The 14,373-nt window shown below is 44.9% G+C and overlaps 1 protein-coding gene across 1 annotated transcript; it reads left to right on the top strand.

Moving 5' to 3' along the window:
- Window positions 1-135: 135 nt before the first annotated feature.
- Window positions 136-14,334, top strand: ZC3H12D (zinc finger CCCH-type containing 12D). Its single transcript, XM_084623491.1, has 5 exons — window positions 136-1,131; window positions 6,236-6,375; window positions 7,623-7,857; window positions 10,387-10,493; window positions 11,217-14,334. Exons 1-5 carry the CDS (start codon window positions 830-832, stop codon window positions 12,272-12,274), a joined length of 1,842 nt encoding a protein of 613 aa, XP_084479617.1. The 5' UTR covers window positions 136-829; the 3' UTR covers window positions 12,275-14,334.
- Window positions 14,335-14,373: the final 39 nt, after the last annotated feature.

The raw sequence follows: 14,373 nt of genomic DNA, 5'->3' as shown, positions 1-14,373 counted from the left end.
ATCCAACTGAAATTAAAACTGCTCAAATAAGTTTAGGCTCAAGGTGCTACACCTACACCTTTGTAAGGGTAAACTCTTTTTGTTCAAGTAAAAAAACCTCCCTGACAGAAAAGCTAGTACTAAAAAAACAACAGGTTAAGTCAGGCATCAGCGGAACATCTGAGTGATTTCACCTGAACAGTTTCACAAGAGCAGAATTTTTCATGAGTGCTAACCTGTTTTCAAAGTTCCGAGTAATACTGAAAATAATACACTCCCTCTTTGCCACTAGATGAAGTTTGCCATATTTGTTGAGTTGCTATGACATCTGAGATCACTCCATTGAAATCAGAACGATGTTATCTATGGTTCATTAACCACACTGAGCAAATTGAAAATCCCCAGTTATGTTTTATTCTAAGTGATTTCCTGTGAGATGAGAGTAGTGCAATGCCTGTCTTCAACCACTCTCCCCAAGAAGCTGACAAAAACTGGATGCTCTACAGGGGTGCTTTTCTAACAAGAGTGGAACAGAAGAACCTCCATGGTGTCTGAGGAAAAGCTAGGGCTCTCTCTTAAGCCAGAAGGGACCTAATAAGACTGGCCTCTTGTACAGGTGTAACTGTGTACTGAACGTGTGTGAGAGAGAGAGCAGTTCCTTGGCTACCACATTTAACTGTATTATTTAAAATCTTTTCCCCACCTCTAAAGCTGATGCCAGCAAAAAGCAGCCGAGAGAACAAAAGCATTAAGTAAAGGGAACAGAAAAGCCTGCTGAGACTGGCCTTGGCAGGTTCACATCCTGCCGACTGGTAACAGCCCAGACCCAGAGGAAGTATCTGCTGTGCAGATGGAAGCGCACCTGGGCAAGATGGAGTTTTTCTGCAAGCTGGGGTATGGCAAGCAGGACATCTGCAAAGTGCTGGAGAATCTGGGCCAAGGGGCCCTGGAGGATGATGTGCTAAAAGAGTTGATTCGGGTAGGTAGCAGGCCTGCGGTTCAGGAGAGGCAGGCCCAGCATCCTCTCCCAAAACTTGTCCCCCGGGGGTCATGTAGCAGGCTGGCAGTGCCCAAGCAGCCAGAAGAAGAGGCAAGCGATTCTTCCAGTCACTTGAGACCTATCGTGATCGATGGCAGCAACATTGCTATGAGGTATGTGCCTTTCCATTTTGATACCTACAAGGGATTTCCATTTCTCAGTAACTTTGCATTTGAATCCAGCCTGAAGTTGTGCTCTCCTTTATGTGTGAAGCACACAAGATGCTTGGTGAGGATATCTCATATCTCTGTTCATGGGGCTGTAGCTTATTTCATGGACCTGCTCTCCCTCAGTATCATGAGCTGATTTTTAAAATAATGATCACCTCTGATCACCATTTTGAAACTAACTCCTAACCTCTACTGTCTGTAGCAATATGTTTCACAAGGCTTCCCTTCACTTTAGTTCCTAAGTGAGGTCATGCTATCGCTACACACAAGTATCCAGGAGATCTAAATCAATATGCTGAGGCATTGGCAGGACAAGCTGGAGGACCAGATAAAGTAAATACTATACTTGGTTTTCAAAAATCAGATTCATTTGGAGAAGTCCAGATAAGCAGCAGCACAGTATTTCAGTTGATTGAATCTTGTATTTGTTCAGTAGATCACATGGTTAGTTCTTGTACTGTTTTTGCCATTTTGTCTGGATTGTAAATCAGGTGACCATGACTCAAGAAAGAGAGTGAAGAGTCTAACTGACCTGAGAAGCAGAAAGCAGTTCAAATGGGGAAATGTGGATTTTGGTTTTGCCAAAACCTCAAGCATCATCATTTTGGTTTTACAAGCACAACCCCAAAACATCCCTGGCTTGTGTGTTTTGGTTTTGATTCATGATTGATAGGAATTGGACTATATTACATTTTCCAAGTGTTTATCAGCTCAGTTGTGACTTTCATACTGAAATAAATCTCCTTTCTCTCTGTAAATAGTTTGTGTTCCACTTCTAGGATGAGAAGTAGAATTTTTAAAAATATACATACTCCAGTTACTGTGGCAAAAACGCAGCTGAGCACACAGGAGACACACAACTAGCACCAACATTGCATTATACACCCCTGTAAAGCTGGCGATGGAAACTCCAGGTGTTCAGAGTTAGTACTGGATAAACATCCAAATGTTTCATCGTTTACTTCAGTGACCTTAACCTCCAAGGCCATCAAGCCCAGCACCAATCACCTTCTAAACCTACACTGACTGTCAGTTATTCCTATCCAACCAACTCCCATTTCCCTACTTGATGACATCGTCTTAGGAGACTCCTTGGCATGCTCTCCTTTCTTGCATTGTTGGGGGGGAGGGGGAACAGACAAAAAAGATTTCCCATTCAGCATCTTCAGTCCTGGGAGGGGGAGAGGGGGAGTTCCCCATATAAGGAGCCTGATCCTTGGGAAGCAAGAGTGAGAAGGGAGAAAACCCCTCCAGAGATTGACCCTTGGGGAAGGAAAGAGAACCCTGCCTGGTAACTTCTTCCTCTGGATGGAGGGAGAAGTGCCGAAGATTTATCTTCCAGGCAGAATGGTGGGAGCAACCAACTCCCCGAGGCAGGAGAGAGAAGGCTGGGTATGAGCATGGGAGACCCATCCCCTAGGCAAGTAGGGAGGGAGCAGCACATGCTTTAGCTTCGGCTCTCCTGCTCAAAACTGGAATTTTCTACCCTCTCATTTTTTCCTCCGACTCAGCCTAGAACCTGCCACAGGTTCCTCACGTACTTCACCAGGCCCTGAGATCAGCCCCAAACCACTCTCAACCTTCAGACCCCTGAACTACCTCCACCATTGCCAGGTACTCCTTCTGCAGGATCTTCATTGGTGCTGAGTCTCCACTTAGCCCCGACTCCGTGCAGGACCTCTGCCCTCACAGATCCCTGAAGGTTTTCAAGGGCAATGGGGGAAAGCCAACAACCTGTCCTTCACCCCTTGTACAGCTGTCTTCCACTGCAGCTGTCACTTGAGTATGCCACTGAGCAGGGCAGTGTCCCATAATGCTTAGTGTGTAGTTGCTGGAAAATTTGGACTCCACTGATGATGTCGTGACTTGACAGTGAGAGGGCTTTGATACCGACATGTGGCTCCACAGTAGTACTAATGAGGAGGAAAATGCTGTTTTAAATGATGTCCCAAAGAGCTTTGGAGAAGTGTTTTAGGATCTTTGGAGAAGGGACTTTGTTGTTGATTAAACAGCTGATTCTTCATTCCTTGTGTTAGGCCAGTTGAGAGTGAATCACTGTAGCCCAGGGGGTTTATGCACATGTTCTGGGCTAAACAATAAAGTAAAGCAACAGGGAGCTTGGTTTTTATTGTTGGATACAGGTACTGCATAGTAAAAAATAAAAAAGCCAAAACAATCTCGAATTAGGGGCTGGATCGCCATCATCAAAGGTTCTAGTGAATTCACAAACTGCTTGAAATTAATGCCCACGTTACAGTACTTAATACTGATAATGGACTCAAAGTGAAAAGTGCTAACTACTGAGTCCCCACTAGCTCTCTGAAAGGTAGCTAAGTAAATTTGCAGAGTGGTTAAGTGGTTTGCTGAAGGTCATACAAGGAGTCACTATCACAGCTGGGTTACAACACAGGTGTGCATAGGCTCACCTGAAAACCACAAGACCATCTTTCTTTGCAGGATCCTGCGATGGAATTAGACTGCAACTCCATAATTCAGAGCTCTCCCTGGTCTGCTGTGTGCATAATCTTTTACTTCAGAGATCACCAGACAGGAAATGTTCAAAACCAGTGATGCTATGCTGTAGGTGCAGTAGATGGTTTTGGTTGCAATGTTGCTACTATTTTGAGCTTTTAGGCCATATACCCAAAATGGGTTTCCAAAAGTAGTTTTTAAGTGAGGTATAACACAAGACAAATCAGGCTCCTGAAAGGGGTACAGTAGGCTGGAAAGGTTGAGAGTCACTGGTCTAAATGATCTCAGTGGTCCTTTCTGGCCTTAGAATCTATGAAAATTAATTAGATCACTGGATGGCTCTAGAAGGTGCTATTAGCTAAAACACTCCCAGTGATGCTGGAAAAGGGGCTTTGGCATCCTAGCATCTTGGTGACAAACTTCATTGGTACATGATACAGAAAGATCATGTGGTGTAGTAGATGGGGCACTGTACTGTATCAAGCCATCTCTATATATATGGTGGGGGGAAATAACATGTCTTTGTCTCTTGTCTCCCAAACCTGAGTAGGATGGTTGAAAAACAGTTTGCATCCCCATCGCTAACAGAGTCACAAACTATATTAACCATGAGCTAGACTGCCTGGGGAGAGGAGCTCTACAGCAGAGCTCCTGATGGCAGGGTTGTTAAAACAACAAACATATCCCTTCCCAACTTGAAAAGGGAACTGCCAGAATCTTACCAGCTGCAAGCATATTAAAATGAAAAAGTGGTTATGTAGTTTATTATGCGCAGGTATGTCTAGCAATATTCAAGCTGCCAGGTGGAGGAAGGCATTCTGGGTAATTCAGCCCTGACTCTATTTTATTTTGTTTCACTGTAATAACATCACTGCTTATCCAGTACTAATCCTTAGAGCTTTTCATCCACAGAACCTCAAGCATTTTACAAAGGTGGCTAAGTATTATTGCTATACTCGCTATGCCAAACACAAACTCCTGGGGTCTGATTCTCTTTGCATCTGCATTGGAGTAAATCCAGAGTGACGGTACATGGCTATAACAGTGGTGTAAGTGAATGGGGAAGTAGGCTTCTGGTATTGGAGGCCTGTAACCACAGCTCCTTCAGAGGCAGCTGGGTGGCTCCCCCTAAATTCCATTCCATAAAATTCCATTTTATCATTTTGGGATAATCAATCATTTCACTACTGCACTTATGATTCAGCATAAAATGATACTTTCCATGCCTTTGTTAGTTCAGAAGATAAATGTACTCTGTACCTGTGACAGTAATTATATAAACATTTCTAACCTATCTTTCATGTCACTATAGATGGGTGCAGATGTAGAACTATAACAACAGACTAATAATTAGTGTGTGTATTCTGCAATGTTGAAAGCACTAGTATGATTGTGGAGATATGATCTAGAGAGTTCAAAGTACACAAGTGAGGCTGCTGTAGATAGCGTGGGTGTGGATATGTTTTTCCATTTCAGGACCGTAGCATAGGGTTCAATCTCTGTGTGATGATTACTATATATGAAAACAGTACATTTATTTCCTTGTGCAGAGATGGTTAAGAGCAACGAAATTACCTTCTTCAGTGTACTGTTTAGTCAAATTTAAACCTTCTTCAATGTACAATGTAGTCAAATTTAAACAAGCCATAATGACAAACAAGAACTTTACGGGGCAGGGTGAAGAAACTGAACAAGGATATAGTCTCTTACAGGCTCTCTCAGACATCATTTCCCTAGGCCATCCTGACTGATGCTGAATTTTAGCCGATTTCCATAACTGGGTTCGCTACAACAGATCTTCCTAGGTTTTCCCCTGGCCTCTGGCCTGGACAGACAAAATCCAACAATTTGGGCTAGATTAAAGTGGTCTAGGGCACAGGGTCTCCTATTTTCCCATCCCCACATGGTGGTCCTGTCCCCTGATGGGGAGTCATTGGCAGGGAGCACCTACACATGCAATCTGCTGGGAGGGTGGTGGGGATTTCCAGTCATGTGTCCTCCACGCCTCTCAAAGAGTCAGCTGGAGAAGAGTGACCTGCAGCCACCCTGGCCATCATCTTAACATAGCACAGCAAGAGAATAGGGCCTAAGAAGTTTTATTTCTGAGGAGAAAATTGCTGCTTTGCGATTCAGCTCCCACCATGAGCACTTTCTGTTCAAAACACCAGCCTACACCGGAAGGGGAGTCCAGAGCAGCCCCACATGGACTAAAGTGAATCCAACCTTTATGTCACAGGTCCATCTCTACATGGAGGCTGAGGTAGTCAGTGTGAGGGAGAGGGAGAGTATCTCCCCAATTACATCTGCCCTTGAAGTCTAGTGTACAGGAGCACTTGTCCTTGAAAACATCCCAGTTGTGGTGCAAATAAAATGTCACTTCTTCCTTTGGAAGATATATTTGAAGTTGTGCAGCTGGGGCTCTCTGCTCAATATGTAAAGGTGGCTTCCATGGCTATCATTAAGAGGTGCTGGGGCTGATGTTGTGATTACCTTGTATTACTAATTCAGCTTCCAAGAGCTGCATGAACCTCTTCCTGAATCTTAACCTATTTCCCGCTCTCTTTTCTGGTTGCAGCCATGGGAACAAAGAAGTGTTCTCATGCCGGGGGATTCAGCTGGCAGTGGACTGGTTCAAGGAGAGAGGCCACAAAGACATCAAGGTCTTTGTCCCATCGTGGAGAAAGGAAGCACCACGATTTGATAGCCCCATTACAGGTAGACAGGGTGTTCCAAGAACAATCTGAAATATATTACAAATTAACCTTTTCTATAGCAATACTGTACCTCTATCATGTCATGCAAAGGGTAGGCATTGGGGACTTGAGGAATCTGATGCAATTCTCTCCTGGAGAGAAAGCAGCACAATGGAAGCAGACAGCAAGGCACACATTTCAGGGTGTTTCAGTGATGAATCCGTGGCCGTGTATATGCTGTTGCTGTCTATGTAGCATGTGTGACAGACATCAGAATCTTTTGCTTCAAAAGCACAGACCTCTGCCAGTTGAGCTAAAGGAGAATGAATCTCTGGTAGCGCTTAACTGCATTATGATGTATGGTATAGCTGTCAGCTGTATTACTTGAGGGTGACATTTCTCCAGCAGCAGTTAGTTGCAACACACAAACGACAGCCAATCCACAACATTTTCGGTTATGTCATTACCGATATAGGCACTTACTGTGTAAAATATATAAAACATGTTAGCCAAAGCCTATATCTGCACAGAGGGGCAGAGAGCGGAGAAGAAATGAGTGTACAAAAATGAATCAGCAAGAACACTGAGCTTACGATCGTGCTGCTGCTTCTAGATAAGAAGACAGACCCACGTGGAAGAGGGAAAAGAAATAAAATTGCTGTTACAGGTGAAATTGTGTGCATAGCCCTAATGTTTACAGAGCCAACAGCAGGAATGACTGACAATAAGCCATGTAGCCTGTTATCGGTTCAGAACTGATTTTGAACCACCCAGACATTTTCTGTTGTTTGTAATTCAGTAATACAGTATCCGCAGTCTCAGATATGTAAATTGGCTACCTCCTAAAGAGGCTTGCTTAATGGTGGGTTCTCACATATGAGGGGATGATTTTGAGAGCACCATTAGCTCCCACTGCAGTTGGGGGGAGTTGTAGGTGCTCAGCGTAGCTCAGGATCACAGCTTAATCATCCTTTAAGCCCAGATTTCAAAAAAATAGATGTCTAAGGCTAGGCTCCTGAGTCCATATTTAAACACCTAGAAAGGTTACCTAATTTATACCTTTGTTGAGTTCTCATCAGCTCCTGCTGATGCCAATAGTTCAGTGCCGCTAAAAAAAAAATCACATCCCTCACTTAGGGTCCTGAGTCTGTATTTAGGTACCTAAAAACCCTTATTATTTTTAAGATGCTTTTAGATTCTTAAAGGACTCCTACATATGTTTGGTACACGCTAATCGCTGATTTTCCTCCCTCTTGTTTTTGTTTTCAGATCAGCACATTCTTGATGAGCTTGCAAAGCAAACCATTCTCGTGTACACCCCATCCCGCAAGGTGAAAGGCAGGCGGGTGGTCTGCTACGACGATCGCTATATAATTAAAGTGGCCCATGAGAAAGATGGGGTGATTGTGTCCAATGACAACTACCGGGACCTCCAGAGTGAGAATCCTGAGTGGAAGTGGTTCATAGAGAAGCGGCTACTCATGTACTCCTTTGTCAGTGACAAGTAGGGGACAATTGTCTTTACTTTTATTTACATCCTTGAATGCTGTGGACCAAATTCAACCCATAAGTGCAACTTTAATTGATGTCAAAGGGAGCAGGTGTATTTTTAAGAGAGTCTGCTAGGGCATCCTGTCTTTAGTTTTTTCTTCCCCACCTCTGGTCTCAAAGGTCCTGTGTAACTCCTTGAGGAATTTGTCTATTTCAGGTTTACTGAAAGGTGATCTAGGACCCATGTTGCTCCTAAAGCCCGACTAGTGCAGAGAATAAGAGATATGAGATGAAGATAGGCCTGTGTCTCCCTGTCACAGCACTATAACATTGATTTTGGACAGAGACACAATGAAATTGATATCTGGCAACAGGGAGGCATTTGGCTGCTTGGCAGTATGTCTAATAGTCCTGCTGGGTTAAGAGTGAGTTAAACCTCCCCCTCCCTTTGTGAGTAATTCTTTCCCCTCCATTTTCAATTCCTCCCAGACAGTAGCTGCAGCAGCAAGAGGCCAGGATCCTTCTAGCTGCAGCAGAGAGAGGCCAGGATCTGCAATTAGATCCTGGTCTCCCACATGACTGATCCCTTCATTATTTTTTTGCATTCATCATAGATATATAAATCTGGGTGGTGTGCAGATCATTCCCAATTTTGTAGGTCTTTCTCTGCCCCTGAAAAGGTTGTTACTCAGTCAACTGGTCCAGGCCTTTATTTAGCTGGGTAATGTGCACTGAGAGCAAGTTTTCATTCAAACTGATAGCGTAGCCACCAAACCTCTCGAGATGTGGTACGCTCAATTGATTTTACCTTTGATATATCAGACTGCTGGTAGTTCTGAGCCACCCAAAACTGCACTAAAATACTTGGCAATGCATTTAATGTAATGGTGTTTGGTTTCTTCATGCCCTTACTTATCAGCATAATGGGACTCAAAGGTCAGATCTGTTGTGTCTCTAACAATCAGGTTACTTCCCTTGTTAATAATGGGTATCAAACATTTACATAACATTTCTCCTTGCCCTTGTCTTCCTTTCCCATTCGTAAGGCTGTCAGAACATTTTCACAAGCCTCACTGCAAAAAAAAAAAAAAAAAATTTAAAATACGTCTAGCTATTTTTGCCAAGCACATTAGGACAGACCTGCTCATCTCTAAGAGACACTTAGGATGCCAGCTGCTGGTTCCATTACACACAGAGATAGGGAATTAAATGTCCTCGCTCATTCATGTGCCCCAACCCCACCAACCCTTTGTTGCTATCTCACATAACCATGGTCACCGATAGACCAGAAAGAGCTACGGCCAATCAGCATTTGCTGAGAGATGTGTGGGCTAGTGCTCTGAACAGAGGATGAGGAGAGAGGAGCTGCTCAGTTTCTAATCCACTCTGACAACTTCTGTGGCCTAAATTGGTCAGTTAGCTCCTCTTCCTCTGTTTCATCAGCCAGCTAGTCCCTCACAGGGGTATTGTGAGGATTAATTGGTTTATTACTATAAAAGTGCTAACTGTTATTGACATTCATGCTGTGATGGCTCTTCCTAAAACATCACATTCAGATGACAGGGGAATCAGTTCTCCAACTCGCCATGCTTCGAAGACTTACATAACACAATATCACTGCATGCAGAGGCTCATAGGTAGGTCTGGTATTCAACCAAGGCTTAGTGCTAGGTCTTAGAAATCCATGTGTTCTTAAATACAGTGCATGTGTGTTGCATAGGAAGATGAAGTAATGGCAGAGTGATGAGACATCAGCCTTCACTCTGATTTCACTGGTGGATTTGAGTCTGCCAACTCCTACTGTTTTAAAATATGTATATATTGTAGAGTTGGGGTGGCTAAACACAGATCATTGTGCTGCAAACACTGCAAATAGATGCACACAGGGAGTCTGGGCAGATACCAACATGTCATTTTCTGTTGCTTCGAAAGTATCATACAGGGCCTGAAAATTCAACGTCATTGCCTGGCCAACATAATGCCAACTCTTTCTCTGCGCAGCTTGAGATTCCAGCACGGATACTAGAACAGGGGTTCTCAGACTTTTGTACTGGTGACCCCTTTCACACAGCAAGCCTCTGAGTGCAACCCCCCTTATACATTAAAAACACTTCTAAAATATATTTTACACCATTATAAATGCTGGAGGCAAAGCAGGGTTTGGGGTGGAGGCTGACAGCTCGCAACCCCCTGAGGGGTGCTGGCCCCCAGTTTGAGAACCCCTGTACTAGAACCTGTGGCAAGGAGAGGAGCTCTATGAACTTGCAGTACGGTACCTGTAGGGCTGGTCAGCTAAAGAGCACTATTTCCCTTCCAGAAAGAGTGTGGCTGCAGCTCAGAGATCTAAGATAGAGGAGTGTGGATTTTTAGTACATCCTTCCTCCTTTTGATAGGGATTGTGTAAATGTTACAAGGCTTTTCTGTCATAACTGTGCACAATAAATGATTAAAAAAATAAAGATCCCAGAGTGGAATGTAAGTGAAATGCAGTATTTCACAAAGGGATGTCTATTGAGTGACTAATGCTCTTTTTGGGTTTCAGGTTTATGCCTCCTGATGACCCACTAGGCCGTCATGGACCTACTCTTCACAATTTCCTCAGCAAAAAGCCAGTGTTTCCTTTTACTAGATGGCAGCCCTGTCCTTATGGTAGGTTTTCTTTAACTTGACACAGTGATGCCTGCCTGTTTTTCTTCTGGAGCTCCTTACCACAGCTCTGAGGGGGGCACACAGCCCCAGCTGCGGCCAAAGCTGCAGGTCAAGGGCGCCAGCCCGCACTCCGGCCCTGTTGTTGAAGCGAGATTACGGAGGTCTGGTAAAGTCACAGCATCTGTGACTTCCCTGACCTCTGTGACTAAATCGTATTCTTCATAGGCGCTAACTCCATGGGTGCTCTGGGGCTGGAGCACCCCAGGGAAAAATATAATGGGTGCTCAGCACCCACCAGCAGCCCCACTGATCAGCTTCTCTCCCTCCCCCCAGTGCCTCCTGCCCGCCGCAATCAGCTGTTCAGCAGCATGCAGGAGGCACTGGGGAGGAGGGGGTAGAGCACACCCAGGGCAGGGGGTGGAAAGAGGTGGGGGTGGGGTTGTGGGAAAGGGGTGGAGTGGGGGGCGGGGCTGGGGGTGGAGCAGGGATCGAGCACCCCCGGTGAAAGTGGCAAGTTGGCACCTCTGGTATCCTTAGTAATAGCAAATTGCACTTCCCCTACCTCACAGCAGTGTTGAGGATAAATACATTAAAGACTGTGAGGTGCTCAAATACTGTGGGGAAGGGTTCCCTTCTAAGTACCTAAAATAGATAAATTAATATTTGTCTGATACTTTAATGCCCCACTCCTACCTCTCAGCTCATTGTTTTGTTTTCTTTCAGGCAAAAAATGCACATATGGCAGCAAGTGCAAATTTTTCCACCCAGAACGATTGCACCAAGCTCAGCTGTCAGTGGCTGATGAGCTCCGAGCCAAAACAAAGGCCTCCTCTCAAAGCTTGGAGACAGAGGAAGAAAAGCTGAAGGCTGCCCCGACTACAGCCCAAGGAGGGAATGCATCCCACGGTGCCGGCATAGAAAGGCTGGAGGAATCCAGTGGTGCTTCAGGTGGCGGCAGCTCCACTCAGAGCTTTGCACCGGATTGGTTCCATTCCGCGCAACAGGAAAGGAGATACACCGAGCATTCAGCGAGAGCCTGGGGAGACAGGCCGCTCCGTAAGCTGGAACCCCAACAAAATGTATTACACCAAGACCTACAGAGAGATCAAAGGCTCATGGAAAAGCAGCTCTCTGAGTTATCCCTCAGGGACAAGATATATAGTGCAAATAGGCCGGCAGACCCCTCTACGAGAGGGGATGCAATGGACAGTATCCATCAATGCTGTAATCTTAGACACAATCTATACGTAACTCATCACAACCATAGTTTGGACTGCATGTGCTTACAACAGTGCGAGTTGCCTTCTCATCTTTGTAGGCACCCAGCTCACCCTAGGCCTGAGCACCGCTGCAATGTGCAAATGTCAGCGGCGCAAAGTCAGAGAATCCAATACATTGTGGACAGATCTCAGTCCACACAAGGCCTACAGGCCCAACAGCAAGTCACACACTCTGTCAGGTCTCCTCTTAATGGCCCATTTCCCTACAGCAAACGTGAAGATGGACAATACCAAAGGCATTTGCAGAATCAGCCTCCCATTCCGCCATTTTTGTTAGATCCCCGCAAGGAGCCCGGCTCCTTCAGCCACTCACCCACTTCTCACAGCGAGTATCTCCTGAATCATGCTCCAGAGCCACTTGCTGGAAAGCGAGCACACATCCGCAGTGTGCTCTGCTCTGTCTTCCCATACGATGTAGTGGATCGAGTTATGTTCTTGTACCCTGATCTCAAGGATATGGCTAGTTTAATTTTACTAATTCAAAGACACAAGCACTTATGAAGTGGTGGAGACCCTCCTAACATCAGTGCCCCCAAAAGAAAACCAAAAACCAAGAGACTTTGCCAGCTGGGGCCAGGGGTCCAAGGTTGTTTCCAGCTCTGCCAGTGACTCACTGTGTAGCCTTGGGCAAGGCAATTAGACTCAAATGGTGGCAGGCAGCCACGGGCCCAGCAGGCAATGGTACGGAGCTGCACCACCCGTGGAGGGATCCTGGGGAGGGACTGTGCCTTGGAGAGTGATTCCTTCCTTGAGGCACAATCCTCACTGAGTTCCCTACAAGAGGACAGGGAGACTGTGCCACCCTTAGGATCCCCCTCGTGTGGATGGCCAACTCTACTTCCTGTTGTGGGGCTGTTGCCCCTTCTCCCTTCCCATCTTCTGAGAGATGCCAGCCATCCCTGGAAGTGGAGCAGACACTGGGGTCACCAGCATACAGGTGCTGCAATTGTGACTGACCTATATAGAGACCACACAAGGAACATGTACTCTTTGAAAACCTTCCACCCATCCAAAGAAGGGTCAGTCACAATCGGGGCCTTTAACTTGCCTATTCTTTACTCGCTAACAACATTGCCCCACCTTACAGAGCAGTTGCTGCAAGGCTTAGTGTATGTTTTACAAGCACTTTAAGAGCCTTTAATCAAAGATGCTATTGCAGTGGGTTTCAGCCTGTGGTCAGCCTGTGGTTTAGCAGGCCAATGCTCAAACCACTGAGCTATCCCTCGCCCCTGCTCATGAGAGCAATGTGGGACAATCTTCCTTTGAAGAGATTTGCATTTTTAAAGGATTCCCCTCAGAACTCAGATTTTCTTTAAAAAAAAATAAAATAAAGCGATGACAATCCACAGAAAGCCACAGAGCATATCTCCCACTAGCATGGGCTTCCTCCCATGAGGGCCAAACTTCTCCCGGTCTCACACAGAGCTGCTTTCATTGTCTTTTGGTTACTCTGTTGAAATGACAAAGGTTGAATGGGAAGACTGAGGTTCTGTTCCCATTGCAGAAATGCATGCAGGCTTCCTGCAGTGTCCTCATTTCTGTGTGCTTAGTGCAACTATTTGGAAAAGTCAGAACTTCAGCAGAGGATAAATCCTGCAGTTTTTACTCACAGACTATCTTATCCATTGAAGCTAATGAAAGTTCAGCCCAATTAAGGAATATATTACTGCAAGATTTGAGCCCTTCCCAAAAAGGGGTGGCCTCAGGATGCAATAGTCTATCCTGTGCGCTCTGGAAAAGGAGACAGTTTCACCATGCCAAACATGAGTTGGGCACCCAAAGACAGACACACCAAATCACTAGTCATGTTTTAAAATTTTGGCCTAAAAAGTGTAGTTCCATCAAAAGGCTCGTACACTCTCTCTGAGCTTTGTACAAACTTCCCATTGTAGGAGCTCTGCCTACAAGATCTAGTATATTGCTTCATAGACATTGGTCACACACCAACATTACATTTTTAATGTGGCCTTTTCCCACATTAGTCTGACATCCCAGCTATAAGAGAATGTTGGCTTTTCGTCATTGCATGTCTGCCTTTATAATTACAGCCATTAGGCCCAATCCTGTCCTCGCTGAATGGTTAACAACTCCCATCGGCTTTGTGGGAGCAGGATTGGACCCATTTTATACTTCACAAGATAAAAAGTAGGTTTCTTTTAAAAATCTGTTTTGTTAGTTAAGAAATATTAGCAGGGTTCCTACAGACCATGGTAGAGACAGCTGAAGCTGATGATGATCCATATTCAACACTTAAGAGCAGTTCAACTCCATTTAGTGGGTTTATCTTTGACTTAAACCCTGAACTCCTCTGAATTTTTTTCTGGACAAAACACAAGGATGGTGATAATGAGAAGAGAAGCTGTTTTTCTTATATGAAAAAACAAAAACTTAACTGAGTTAAACTGACCTTTAGTTACCCACTATGATCCCAGTTGTACAGTTGATTTATGGACGCAAACGTTTAAACTGTGTTCCTTTGGGACATGTTTGATTTTGGTAAGCTGTAAAGCTGCTAGCCTGTGCCATTTAATTATCTAGGTTACAAAACATGGAATCTTAAATTTGACCCTTTTTGGAATTTTTCCAAACTCTAAGTATGT

Source organism: Lepidochelys olivacea (assembly GCF_965140295.1).
Source record: "Lepidochelys olivacea isolate rLepOli2 genome assembly, chromosome: 3".
Taxonomy (NCBI): Eukaryota; Metazoa; Chordata; order Testudines; family Cheloniidae; genus Lepidochelys; species Lepidochelys olivacea.
This window is presented reverse-complemented; position numbering and strand designations above follow the sequence as displayed.

Bases quoted from the DNA above. Each gene is read 5' to 3' on its own strand.
- ZC3H12D (XM_084623491.1), top strand. From the start codon at position 830: ATGGAAGCGCACCTGGGCAAGATGGAGTTTTTCTGCAAGCTGGGGTAT. The intron at 1,132-6,235 runs GTATGTGCCTTT...TTCTGGTTGCAG, and splicing joins GGCAGCAACATTGCTATGAG to CCATGGGAACAAAGAAGTGT. The intron at 7,858-10,386 runs GTAGGGGACAAT...TTTGGGTTTCAG, and splicing joins TACTCCTTTGTCAGTGACAA to GTTTATGCCTCCTGATGACC.